This window comes from Macaca thibetana, chromosome 7 (assembly GCF_024542745.1).
Source record: "Macaca thibetana thibetana isolate TM-01 chromosome 7, ASM2454274v1, whole genome shotgun sequence".
Lineage (NCBI taxonomy): Eukaryota > Metazoa > Chordata > Mammalia > Primates > Cercopithecidae > Macaca > Macaca thibetana.
Window position 1 is genome coordinate 43,226,873 of NC_065584.1, and position 14,274 is coordinate 43,241,146.

At 39.5% G+C, this 14,274-nt stretch overlaps 2 protein-coding genes and 1 long non-coding RNA gene across 3 annotated transcripts in view; 1 reads left to right on the forward strand and 2 right to left on the reverse strand.

Moving 5' to 3' along the window:
• CHURC1 (churchill domain containing 1) overlaps positions 1 to 14,274 on the reverse strand; it is a 476,524-nt gene that overhangs the window by 401,362 nt on the left and 60,888 nt on the right. The window lies entirely within an intron of this gene.
• LOC126959770 (uncharacterized) lies at positions 208 to 12,566 on the forward strand. The gene is made up of 4 exons (XR_007727648.1): positions 208 to 462; positions 8,324 to 8,419; positions 10,343 to 10,450; positions 11,171 to 12,566. It is a non-coding gene; the product is annotated as an uncharacterized LOC126959770 (long non-coding RNA).
• The window catches only part of ZBTB1 (zinc finger and BTB domain containing 1), a 28,652-nt gene continuing 21,364 nt past the window's right edge, over positions 6,987 to 14,274 (reverse strand). Inside the window, exon 3 of the mRNA XM_050799252.1 lies at positions 6,987 to 9,032. Within this exon, the coding sequence (XP_050655209.1) occupies positions 8,996 to 9,032 (37 nt within the window). The 3' untranslated portion in view covers positions 6,987 to 8,995. The remainder of the gene's footprint in view (positions 9,033 to 14,274) is intronic.

A 14,274-nucleotide genomic window follows, 5' to 3' on the forward strand; every position in this document is an offset into this window, starting at 1 on the left:
GCACGGGGAGGAGGCGTGGAAGGGGAGTCGGGTGAGGAAAGCCCCCGGGAGGGTTAGCTCAATTCCTGAGGCTTTAAATGCAGTTCAGTGCTAGGGTGCCGACTCGCTGAGCACGCAGGGACGGAGGAACTCATTCTGAGTTGGTTGCACCGAAGAACTACGGCTCGAGCAGCTTGTTTTCCCCCGCGCCGTCCAAGGGGAGGGAATAGGGAGTTGGCGTGGCTGGGGTGGGGGGTGAGGGCGGATCTCTTGGACGGGGATAAAAGACAAAGTTTGAACCAGCGGTCGGCCTCCTGGGATTTTACAGTGCGTGCTTCGCTGAGTCTCAGTGGTTGTGAGCACTCGATTAAAACTGCCTGGCTGGGGCCGGGCGCGGTGGCTCACGGCTGTAATGCCAGCCTTTGGGAGGCCGAGGCGGGCGGATCACAAGGTTAAGAGATCGAGACCATCCTGGCTAACAAGGTGAAACCCGTCTCTACTGAAAATACAAAAATTAGCTGGGCGTGGTGGCACGTGCCTGTAGTCTCAGCTACTCGGGAGGCTGAGGCAGGAGAATCGCTTGAACCCGGGAGGCGGAGGTTGCAGTGAGTCGAGATCGCGCCACTACACTCCAGCCTGGGTGACTGAGCAAGACTCCGTCTCAAAAACAACAACAACAAAACAAACAAAAAAACCCCACTGCCTGGCGGGCGGAGAGAACCTGAGCCCAGGGCGAGGCCGACCGTTTTCCCGCGCCGCCTGAGGGCGGCTGGAGGGACGGCAGACGGGTGTGGCGGCGACTCGTCCTCCGAGGAGCCTACATTTAAACGCTTCCTGCCTCACTCTTTCTTTTTCCTGTTTGTCCTGCCGCTTTAAACTCTGGTTTCGCCTTCCTGTTCATTCCATTGCTTATTTTAGGTCGCAAGTGCTTTATCCACTGCTTTGAGTTCTTGACTGAAAAACCTGTAATATAATCAGTCAAAACCCACACGTTGAAACACCATAAAGTCAGTCAGTCTCGGTCACCCTGGCACACACGCGGTTGTGATCGCGACCTAGTCATGTTTCTGACTCCGCTCAATGGAATGGAATGATTTTCTTTGGCTGTGCTGAGGTTACTATTGAAGGCATAAACCCTCCGAGAAGATAGATGAAAAGGAGCGCGATTCACTTCCTCCTGTTTAACACGAATGTGAGGACAGATCTGGAAAATACCCTGGTACCGGGTGATAATCTGTAGAAGCAGACTCCCATATAAATAGGCTCCTGGACGGGCGCGGAGGCTCATGCCTGTAGTTTCAGCACTTTGAAAGGCCGCGGCGGGTGGATCACGAGGTCAGGAGTTCCGAGGCCAGCCTGGCCAACATGGCGAAACGCCGTTTCTACTAAAAATACAAAAATTAGCTGGGCGTGGTGGCGCGCGCCCTGTAGTCCCAGATACTTGGGAGGCGGTGAGTCGAGATCGCGCCACTGCACTCCAGCCTGGGCGACAGAACGAGACTTCGTCTCAAAAAAATAAAATAAAATAAATGGTCTCCAGGTGGATGCAAAGACAGCGATCACTTTACATAATATGTGTGGGGAGGCTGGGGATGTCCTTCCATCAAGCTTGAACGGGTACCTACTACATGGCAGTAAAAACCAAATGACATGGCCTGGTTTTCAGAGGTAGAGAGTCTAATAAAGCGGTAAACATAATTTAGGAGAAGCACTGAAAGCAAAGCGCCATGGGAACACAGGGAGCACAACCAGGCTGAGGGAAAAGTGCGTTGCTGAGGGCTACCTGGAAGAGGTGGCATGCCTGAGCCGGGAGCTGAAGTTCGCCAGCAAAGAGTAGGAAAGTCATTCTTTACATAGATTGCCTATGGGCGAAGATGAGAGCAGTGTTTGCTGGGGAACTAGGATTTCTGTACAGAAGATTAGTGTCACTGGAAGGGAGGGATACAGGCAAGCAATAGGCTCTTCGGGTGGATAGGATACATCTCAGAGCTTTCTGGGCCATGGTCTTTTTCCTGAGGCTTTGGGCTGGGAGCACCATCCTTTAAAGCAGGCTAGTGATGTGCAGCCATGTAAAAGCTGTATGAAATGGCGCTCAAGAAAAGCTTTTGTCAACCCAGAAGTTATCTGTGACCAAAAAGTAACGTTGACAGAATTCTATAAAGTCAGTCAATGAACATTTAAGATTATTTTATGTAGTGGTGTATATCATTTCCAGTTTTTAAGAACATAATTTGCTATTAATCGGTTAGTGTCATCAGTTAGTACTAGTTTTAACCATAATTCCTATCCTCTTTTCCATGAATTTGAAAAAATTTCGAAAAAGGAGACCTTTTAAAGAAAATACTAGGAAGGCCGGGCACGGTGGCTCATGCCTGTAATCCCAGCACTTTGGGAGGCCGAGGTGGGTGGATCACGAGGTCAGGAGTTCAAGACCAACCTGGCCAAGATGGTGAAACCCTGTCTTTACTAAAAATACAAAAATTAGCCAGGCGTGGTGGCGGGCACCTGTAATCCCAGCTACTTGGGAGGCTGAGCTAGAGAATTGCTTGAACCCAGGAGGTGGAGGTTCCAGTGAGCTGAGATCACACCACTGCACTCCAGCCTGGGCAACAGAGCAAGACTGTCTCAGAAAAAAAAGAAAAAAAAAAGAAAAGAAAATATTAGGAAAATAAGGATAAAACCCAGACTTTTCTAATTGAAACTGTCATGAATTGTGAGTACAGATCTCTTGATTTTATTCTTGGAAATTCTTGTCTTTTGTGTAGTTTCGGGGTGGGGGGGTATTTGTTTTTTGAGACAGAGTCTTGTTCTGTCTCCCAGGCTGGAGTGCAGTGGCTCACTGCAACCTCTGCCTCCTGGGTCCAAGAGATTCTCATGCCTCACCCTCCCAGATAGCTGGGTTACTTATATGCACCAGCACACCTGTCTAATTTTTGTATTTTCGGTAGAGACAGGGTTTCACTATGTTTGCCAGGCTAGTCTTGAACCCCTGACTTTAAATTGTCTGCCCATCTTGGCCTCCCAACATGCTGGCATTACAGGCCTGAGTTTTTCTTTTCTCTTTTCTTTTTTAGAAAAGAGGGAATTAGTGGGCTGGAAGCAATGCATATTCTTTGTACAACTGATGATATATGACTTAGAGATACAGTCTCAGCTACAACTGAAAAAAGAATGTGAGAAACACAAATTCTTTAGATCTCTTGCATTCAGTCAGCCCTCACACACTTACTTCAAGCAAACCAAGATTGCAAAAGAGCAAGCAGGCCAGGGTTCTCACATAGAAACACTAAAATTAGAGCTTCAGAGGAATAGTTTCTTTTGCACAGTAACTGTGCTACCTCTGTGCCCAGTTATTAAAAACACATCTTGCAATCTGACCACCACATTCATCTTTAACACAGCTTTCTGAAACCACAGTAGCAATTATACCCGCATTTTCATTAGCCGTGTAGACTTTTTTCTGCTCTAATTTGTGTTTCATATGTTCCATAGTTTAAGTGGCATCCTAAGATTTTCCCAAAAAATACACTGTATTTGTATTTTGGGTTTTTTTTTTTTTATTTGTTTGTTTTAAGAGACAGGGGCCGGGCGCGGTGGCTCACACCTGTAATCCCAGCACTTTGGGAGGCCGAGGCGGGCGGATCACGAGGTCAGGAGATCGAGACCATCCGGGCTAACACGGTGAAACCCCGTCTCTACTAAAAATGCAAAAAATTAGCCGGGCGAGGCGGTGGGCGCCTGTAGTCCCAGCTACTCGGGAGGCTGAGGCAGGAGAATGGCGGGAACCCAGGAGGCGGAGCTTGCAGTGAGCCGAGATCGCGCCATTGCACTCCAGCCTGGGCGACTAAGCGAGACTCTGTCTCAAAAAATAAAATAAAATAAAATAAATAAGAGACAGGGACTTTCTCTGTCACCCAGGCTGGAATGCAGTGGCAGGCTCACAGCTTGCACAAGCGATCCTCCTACCTCAGCCTCTGGAGTAGTTAGGACTACAGGCATGCACCACCATGCCCAGCTGATTTTTGTATTTTTGTAGAGATGGGGTTTTGCCATGTTGGTCAGGCTGGCCTCGAACTCCTGAGCTCAAACCATCCACCAGCCTCAGCCTCCCAAAGTGCTGGGATTATAGTAGTGAGCCACCGTACCTGGCCAATATTTTTTCTTTACATTAAATATGATCATGCCTTTTATTTAGCATTACTCATCGTGGGATTTATTCTAAGGAAATAATAGAAAATGCAGGTAGTATTATTTATATTAATGATAATAGAAAGGAAATGGTTTAAATATCCAAAAATAAGAGATTACCTAAATTATAGTGCATGCATATGATGAATTCTTATGCAGCCATAAACATGGTCTGCAAGATTTTTAAAGACATGGGAAAATTTTCTTGGTATAATTAAGTGAACAAAATATATGAAACTTGTATCTTCTTATATATAGGATATTCTTATATAGATTTAAAATGCATCAAAATTAGTTATCTAGAAGGTAGAATTATCAGTAATTTTTCTAAGTTTCCTTACTGTACTTTTACAATTGATTTTGAGAACTTCACTATTAACAGCTATATTAGTCCATTTTCACACTGCTGATAAAGACACCCAAGACTGGGTAATTTATAAAGGAAAAAGAGGTTTAGTGGACTCACAGTTCCATATGGCTGGGGAGGCCTCACAATCATGGCAGAAGGCAAAAAAGTCACATCTTACATGGCAGCAGGCAAGAGAGAATGAGAACCAAGCAAAAGGGTTTCCCTTTATAAAACCATCAGATCTTGCCCCTGGACACCCCCAAGGGCTGTGGTACCGTCCTGCTTTCCAGTCCTTGCAAGGGCTGAAAGGTGTACCAGTATTTCAGCAAGGCCCGGGAACCCCACACAGCCACACCAAACCCTACGTCTGCTCCAAGGGGTGAAAGTTCTAGTGCACCAGAGGCCAACAGGCCAGCCGAGGCTACAAAAACTAACCTTGGATCCTACTCTCTTATTAAAAAGATTTTGGATGCCGAAAAAAAAGAAAAAATCAGATCTTACTCACTACCACCAGTTACATGGCAGCAGGCAAGAGAGAATGAGAACCAAGTGAAAGGGGTTTCCCCTATAAAAACCATCAGCTCTTACTACCACAAGAATAATATGGGAGAAACCACCCCCATGATTCAATTATCTTTCACCAGGTCCCTCCCACAACACATGGGAATTATGGGAGCTACAATTCAAGGTGAGATTTGGGTGGGGACACAGCCAAACCATATCAACAGTTGAAACAAAGTTTATTAGTCTTACATAGAAATTATTACTGATTTTCAACAAGTGAACTCTCTCTTTGGCAGATTATAAATACTAGGGTGTTTTAAAGTATTTTTTAAATCCAAAGACTAAGGTACCACAAGACTAAATGGTGGGAAAAACAAGAGCTTTAACATATGTCAAATCCTCTGTAATTAATTCCTAGCACCCAGAAGAGTGCCTGGAAAGCAGTAGTAATCACTAGCTTAGTATTTATTAAAAGTGACCTGAGACACATTATTTAACAAAAAAACTGAAAATAATAACTTCATTTTTTTCTTTATAGTAGGAAGATACTCTACCTGCCTCTTATATTTCTGTACTAAATGACACTGCAGAGACCAAAAGTTGAAATAAAGTCATATCTGAAAATATTTGTACTAGAGATACAAAGGTGAATAAGATATGGCCTAAAACTATGTGCCTGAGTATTAGACCTGCCCTAAGGAGACTGAGCAATAATAAATTTTTGCAGAATTACTAGGGAAAAAAACGCCAAACTTGTGAATTTTCCTAAAATCCTCTCAATCTCTACACAGGCACAACCTTCACAAGGTTGTAGATTTTCTTGAGGAGATAATGTTGGCCTGAAGAAAAGATGGAATAACAGCCTCTCATTTGAGGGCCCTTGAGCAAACTGAAGTTCAACTAATGATTATCTTAAAGATCTCTATAAATACTGCCATTTTATAATTCTTACAAAGTGCTGTGTCCCAAAATATTTCTTCACCTATCACTACAGGAAAAAACTTGCCATTTGTTTCTTTAAAGTCTTAAAAAATTCAGTCTTGGAGTTACAGTTAAGCTGTAGATACACAGTAGGCTGGGGTAAGACACTTCTATGTCTGGTATGGAAGGGTAAGAGACCTGAACCTGGAAGGCTTTTTCCAGAAGAGAAGTTAATCTATGACAATAGCAGACAAATTGTACCTACTTCAGCTTTTAGTGCTAACCTTATAGACCCTTGTGGAAGAGACTGAAATAATCTGGAAGAAGTGAGGCTGTCCTATACTTGGAGAATCAGATTCAATACGCAATTATTGTTAATACTTATTTAATTCTTAAACTGAAAAAAAAATGAATTATACTGGCAAATAAGTTATTTCTCTGAACAGTAAATTGTGTTTGTTATTTGAAAAATGAATTAAGCCTCCGAAAGAGCTGAACACTTTATCAGTGGATATTTATAAATAATTATTTCTTTGTGTATTAAGAAGGAAACCCAGGCCAGATGCAGTGGCTCATAACTGTAATCCCAGCACTTGGGAGACCAAGGCAGGAGGATGACTTGAACCCAGGAGTTCAAGACCAACTTGGGCAACACAGGGAGACCCCATCTCGACAAAAAATTTTAAAAATTAGCAGTCATCATGGTGGGAATCTATAGTCCTAGCTACTAGGATGGCTAAAGTGGGAGGATCCCTTGAACCCAGGAGTCTGAGGTTACAGCGAGCTATAATCTTGCCACTACTTTCCAGGCTGAGTAACAGATCATTCTTCTATATTGAAAGAAATCAGGATCTGGCAATGAGAATTTTAGTTAATTCTCTTTGTGCACATCTTAAGCTACCTGAGAACATCATCTTAGCTATATCAGATACTTATTATTGTGGTATTAGAGGATGGAAGGAGTTAATAATTTTCAAAACTAGTAATTTTTTTCAATGGCCAGATTGAAAAAAATACAGTATAAATAAAAGTAATATACAGACAATTTAACTTTGGAATATAGAGGAGGAAATTTTATTAGGTAAAAACAATGGATTAAAAAATGTAACAAAAGTACTTTAACCCAATAATTCCATTTTATACTGTATACTAAAATACAGAAAATAATCACATTGTAGAATGCATTTATACCATTTATAATTATTATAATTCATTACATTTATAGTTAGTACAGTCAAAATTTAAGCCATTTTTATTTAGTAAATCTAATTCCACCAGTCAATCAAAAATTATTTGTTGATTTATTACTCCTTTGATCTGGCACCGTTAATTATTGGTAATATTCTTTTATTTTTCTTTTTCCTACTTATGTTTAGAAGTCTGCAGTTCTGTATACCTCCTCATGTTCCCAAAAGAGATTAACTCTAGGGTTTTTTAGACTCTAACACTTCCCTAGGCTTATTTGTTTTATTTCTCTTAAAGCAGTTGAATTCACATGTATTTGAACACTTCAGTGGGTTTTTCTCTTCTTTCTACCCACTATCACGTTGCAATTAACTCTTAGATTTTCACTTAGTATAATTATTAGAATGAATATTCAAGTTATCCTACTTTATAGTGAGGGTTTTTTAAATTATGTAACTTCTGTACATACTATTAAGAATACTGCAAATCTCTGTGCTTCTTGTTAAAACATTGGAATAAATAGTCATAAAAATAAGCATTTCTCAAAATATATAACATCTTGATATTGCAGAAGAAACAAAATAATCATAAGGAATTGGTGGGGGGAGTGGGGAGGGATAGCATTAGGAGATGTACCTAATGTAAATGACGAGTTAATGGGTGCAGCACACCAACATGGCACATGTATACATACATAACAAACCTGCACATTGTGCACATGCACCCTAGAACTTAAAGTATAATAAAAAATAAATAAATTTTTAAAAAGTAAGTGTTCAGCAGAAGAAAGTAAAAAAGAAAAATCATAAGGAATTGGGTACATAAACAGAAAGAAGTAAAACTACAAGTATATTCAGAATAAGGAAATAAAATGCATATGGTTAAGTAATGTGTATATGTGCATATATATGTATAAAACAAAGCATTTATAGCCAGGCTAAAATCTCACCAAATATTTAACTTCTCCATTAAAGATTTTTAAAAACCTGTTAACATCGTTTCATTGAATACTTAAATTTTATCTTGAAATTTGAAAGCTGAGAAGCATAGTTTATACATAAATATTGAGAATAAGTATTTTAACAGAAACTAATTCTGCCTTATTAGGTTATATTGCCAAGTTCAGAAAAAAATAATGTGTCTGATTTGTGGAAATCTACTACTATTGAAGTAATACCACTTCTATTCTCCTTCAAGTTAACAGATTTAAAAAGGAGTTTCATTAATATAAATGATCAAGATTGTGACTGGCATTTACAGTGGAAAAGGAAGAAGGGCAAGTGTTTTACTATAGTGAGTAATAACCAAATTATCCTGTTAAAATATTGGTCTTAAATTTTTTTCTCTGTACCCATTACTTCTTACACTCTAAACTACAGATTTTTGGTGTAACTTTTTAAGTTGCCTAAGTACATTTCGTAATATTTAAGCTACAATTCTAGTGATTTTAAGTTTAGAATTATATATATCTATATAAATAGATTTGTGATTATGTCTCTTTATATTTGCAGTAGCCTAACAACCCCTTTTATTTTAGAAAGACCCTTGAAGATAATTAGCATATAAAGTTTTATTTTAGTATAGCTGTAACCACTGATGTTGTATGAATTTTCTAGTTACTTTTCTTTAGCAGATTTACACAAATATTAGAGAGTCACCATGAATCAATTTTGTTACAACAAAGTGATTCCAAAGTGATCTTTACTGAGTTTTCTTGGATCTTTGCAACTGGAACTTTTTGGGCTGATGAAGTTTGTCAGGAAGACAGAAAAGATGGTGCCACTTCAGATCTGATATTCCTGGGTCTGCACTTAAAGATTATCTGTTGAAGATTGATTCTTCCCCATGTCCTCTCCAAATTCAGATCTTTCACTTCTCCACAGGTTTAGAAGGCCCTATTTCACCACTGCCACACAGAAAAAGACAAAACTCAAGAAAAATAATATTACAAGTTGACTGCTCTACAAGATACAACATAATTCTTAGATCAGAATTTCTTGGCTTTGGCACTAGGCCAACACACTGTTAACAGAACAGAGCATGGAAACACAAGCATAGCCCCTAGAATTTAAATTAATTACTTCCTGAATGTAACTTGTACCGTTCAAATATAAGATGTTCTTATTAATCTATCAGTAGGACATATAAATATATAACATAAAAAAAGATAGGGGTCAGACAAGTAGAGGAAAGTAGGGAGGAAGGAAGCAGTTAAGAAGTGTTTTCCTTCAAATAAATTAATTTTACAATGTACTTTAACTTGTTAATGACAAATCTCTGATTGAAACATAAATCTAACAATTTTTTTTAAAGTTCATATTCTTTTTACTGTCTTCAGCCACTCTGCAAATGAAAATGAAGCATACACACACATACAAATACACACACAAAAGAAGAGGAGGGGTTTTTCTGCAAATTCCTAGGCTTATAAGCCTCCTAACCTGCCCTAGTGATTCTGAGTAAAATCGTATTTTTGGCAACAGTGCTTTGCCCTCATAATAAGATCCTTAATAAAAAAAAAATTTTTTTTAATAAAATAAATTCTCTCTTAAGATGTTTTGCTCACATCAGGGAGCATAAGCTTTTGAAAAAAAAAAAAAGATGGTTCATAATCTGGATGCTTAGAATTAATGTTTCTATTATCTAAAAATGAGCTCTCCTGATTGTGTTTGATATGAGAAGTTGGTTTAAGGAGAGTAAAAACACGTTAACTTTTTAAGTAAGTGGGGGCTTTGTAAGCTGTATAACTGTTCCTTCCTCAAAAAGGAGAAAACAAACTGCAAATTTTCTCACATAAAATTATTAATATCCCTGACTCTGATATGAAATAATCTTTTAAATTTTGGTCATCCTTTGGCCCTAGACATTCCTGTGTTTTCACTTAATACAATAATGATTAGTACATTGATACGTTCAGTTCAGAGCCAAGTATTTAATTGTAATCTTAATACTATCTTTTTTGGTCAACAATTGAGATGGATAATGAGAAATTATAATGGCTTTCTGTCCCTTAGTGATCTGTGGTGGATTTTGATGGAAAGAATGAGCAATTTTGACACTACTAATTGACTACAGTGATTTGGTTCTCCTGAATAAGGAAACAATTTAAGTAGGATTTGAACTTCTTAATGCTAAATTCAACCAATTGTGTGCATATAAATGTGAGTGGTATTGTTTGTTCAAAATTAACATTAAATTTTTGTTTGTTTGTTTGAGATGGAGTCTGTCTGTCTCCCAGGCTGGAGTACAGTGGCACGATATCAGCTCAGTGCAACCTCCATCTCCCAGGTTCAAGCGATTCTCCTGCCTCAGGCTCCAGAGTAGGTGAGACTACAGGCATGCACCACCACTCCCGGCTAATTTTTTGTGTTTTTAGTAGAGGGGTTTCATCAGGTTAGCCAGGCTGGTCTCGAACTCCTGAACTCAGGTGATTCACCTGCCTCGCCCTCTCAAAGTGCTGGGATTACAGGTGTGAGCCACCTGAGACACTGCTTCCGGCCAGAATTGGCATTCATTTACAAGCTGCTATTGTCGTTTAGTTTATATTTAACGCTTAAATGATTATATAGACATTGTCCACAGAATCTTCACCATGTCATTCTTCTGTTCTTACTTGAAAAGTGACATTTGGCAGATGGTAGCCAGATCATTAAAGCAGTAGGTTTAACATAGTAGTATAGAAATCAGGTAATAGATGCATAAAGTTAAAATAATATTAAATTGAGGGAGATTGTTTCACTTAAACCATTAAATAACCTTTTTTAAAATTTGCTGCTAGGTTAGGGTGGTTATGCAGCTATGTGTCATTTCCTGAAATTATCTTTCATTTGTTTTATGAGTAAAACTGTCTCTATAACTTTACCCTAGAAATCCATAGGTATTTTGGGAAATTGAATTATAAGTGGCTAGATTAACTAACTTTTGTTTTTAGGCAAACTTAGATTGCTCTATAAATCTTAATCAAATCAATCACATATGGTAACTGGGGGAGGGGGTTATTCTGCTTATTAGTCAAAGATATGATGAATTTATTTATCTTTTAAGACAGGGTCTCGCTCTGTTGCCCAGGCTGGACTGCAGTGACACAACCACGGCTCACTGTGGCCTCGACCTCCCAGGCTCAAGCAATTCTCTCACCACAGACTCCCAAGTAACTGGGACTACAGGCATGCACCACCATGCCCAGCTAATTTTTAAAGTTTTGTAGAGATGGGTTTCGCTGTGTTGCCAGGGTTGGTCTCAAACTCCTGGGCTTAAGCAATCCTCCCAACTCAGCCTCTCAAAGTGCTGGGATTATGGGTGTGAGCCACCGTGCCTGGCTAAAATGATGAATTTCTTATCCACATCATCTGTTAAGGCAAAAAGAGGAAACTGGTTATTCTGTTATCCTGCTTTTTCTTGGGAATATTTATTTTCAAATGATTTGAGTCCTTCAACTCAACAGTCTCATAACCAATAAAAGGAAATGGAGATTGGTGGGAGATTAAAACATAAAGGACAGGAATAGGGAAAATAAGGGAGGAAAAGGTCACAGACACAGAAATGTGGAAGTTGAATTCAAATTAATTTTTAATTGAGCACCTACTATGGGCCCCTCAAAATGGCTGAGAGTACCACTAACTGTTTTAAATGAAGGAAAATCAAAAAATAACAGCATTTTTTATTTATTTCTAAAACATCATTCTTAATCAACCATTTAAATAAAGTTTTGTTTTCCACTCATGTTTTCACATTATTCAGCATGTTACTTGGGTACCCACTATTACTAGCCACCTTACCAGGCACAGCAGTTGACAGATGAACAAGGAGCACAGTCTCATAGGAGCTTTATCACATGTGTTCCTAGGCTGAAAGGCCCTTCTTTATACTTCTTGGTAGGTGGAGTACAGGAATGTAGAAGTCAGAAACCTAGGTTCAAACTCCAGCTCTAATATATATAGTTTCTGTGTGATTTAGGAAAAATAATCTCTCTGAACCTCAGTCCCCCATCTGGAAAATTAGCATGATACTTACCTCATAAGGCTGTAGGGATTAATTAAAATTATGTATGTAGAGCACTTCACGGAGTATAGAGAGTGCTAAATAAATGGATGCTGAGGTTATTGACAGCCCTAGGATGGATGGATCATGGGTTCCCAAATATGGGATGCAATTTCAAGTTCTTAACACCAAATATAACCCTACTTGCTTTAGTTTCCTGGCATTCATGCTATCATCCCCAGTTTAGTGCACCTCAGGTTATCAAGGATGTAGGAGGGATTCTACAAGCATATGTTCCCCCAGAGCGTTTTGGTACCCTGCAATCCTAGAAGTTGTTGATGCTAGGATGTCTGGAGAGCACAGGCCATTTGTCACTGAGAAGCATATGTTACAAAGGAGATGGGAGTAGTAAGGAAAGTTGAGGAACTGATCAAAATAGATGAATGTCAAAAAAAAAAAAGTTTTCACTTTTAATTCATGATAAAAACCCAGTTAAAATTAGGTATACCAGATTTCTTTATTTTCAACCATGTGTGCACATACACTCAGATTTTTTTCTTTTGGTAGTGATTTGGCTTTTTGTTAACAACAGTGACACAAGTTTTATGTTTAATTTAAATACTACAACGGTTAAACTGGTTTTGGGTGAGATTTTCCAGAAATTTATTAAATACGAAGTTCCTTAACTACTGACTTAGAGGAATAAGTATTGTTTAACCAGGGAAAAAGTTGTCAACAACCACCAGCTTCTCTTCCTACTTTTTTAGAATATAAAAGATAGTATCTAAATTATTTTTTCCTCTCTCATCACTTACAAAAATCTCAATTATTTAGGCATATCCTTGGCATGTTCATAAAATTGTTCCATTAGGCATTCTATAATTATAATCATATTATTTTTAATCCCTACTCATTTCACCTATAATTTTCAAATGTTTGATTTTTATTCAATTCTTATATCCTGTTCATATATTTTTTAGCTATAGTAAAACATGATTTTTCATGTGTATTAATTTTTTTTTTTGAGATGGAGTCTTGCTCTGTTGCCCAGGCTGGAGTGCAGTGGCGTGATCTCATCTCACTGCAACCTCCACTTCCCAAGTTCAAGAGTTTCTCCTACCTTGGCCTCCCAAGTAGCTGGGATTACAGGTGCACGCCACCATGCCCAGCCAATTTTTTTTTTTTTTGAGACGGAGTCTCGCTCTGTCACTCAGGCTGGAGTGCGGTGGTGTGATCTTGGCTCACTGCAACCTCCACCTCCTGGGTTCAAGCAATTCTCCTGCCTCAGCCTCCTAAGTAACTGGGATTACAGGCATGCACCAGCATGCCCGGCTAATTTTTTTGTATTTTTAGTAGACATGGGGTTTCACCGTGTTGGCCAGGCTGGTCTCAAACTCCTGACCTCGTGACCCACCCACCTCAGCCTCCCAAAGCACTGGGATTACAGGCTTGAGCCGCTTAATTTTTATATTTTTAGTAGAGATGGGGTTTCGCCATGTTGACCAGGCTGGTCTCGAACTCTTGACCTCAGGTGATCCACCCACCTTGGCCTCCCAAAGTGCTGGTGCCCAGCCTCTACTTTTCCTTTTAATTAGTGTCTTGACTGCTCTAGCAAACTTTTTTTTTTTTTTTTTTTTTTTTTAATAATTAGCCCCTCTGGAATTCTTTCTTCTAATTGAATTTTTGTCCATACTCAAACTGTTAGTTACACATTAAACATCTGCCATATACCATTTAACCCATGTGCGTTATTTCTAATTTTTTTCAGAGATGGAGTCTCACTCTGTCACCCAGGCTGGAGTGCAATGGCATGATCATAGCTCACTGCTGCCTTGAACTCCTGGGCTCTACTGATCCTCTCACCTCAGCCTCCTGAGTAGCTGGGGACTACAGGTGCATGCCACCATGCCCTGCTAATTAAAAACATTTTTTTTTCGTAGAGATAGGGTCTTATTATGTTGCCCAGGCTGGTCTGGAACTCCTGAACTCAAGTGATCCTCCTGCCTCAGCCTCCTAAGTAGCCGGAACTACAGATGCAAACCACCACACCTGGCCTCTCTGAGTATTTTTACCTTAAAAACATGAGGGAGATGAAGACACATTTCCGAGTCCTAACCCACTGCTGCCTTGGTTGTGCTTTATTAATTTCTGAGATTCTTAGTCCTGTT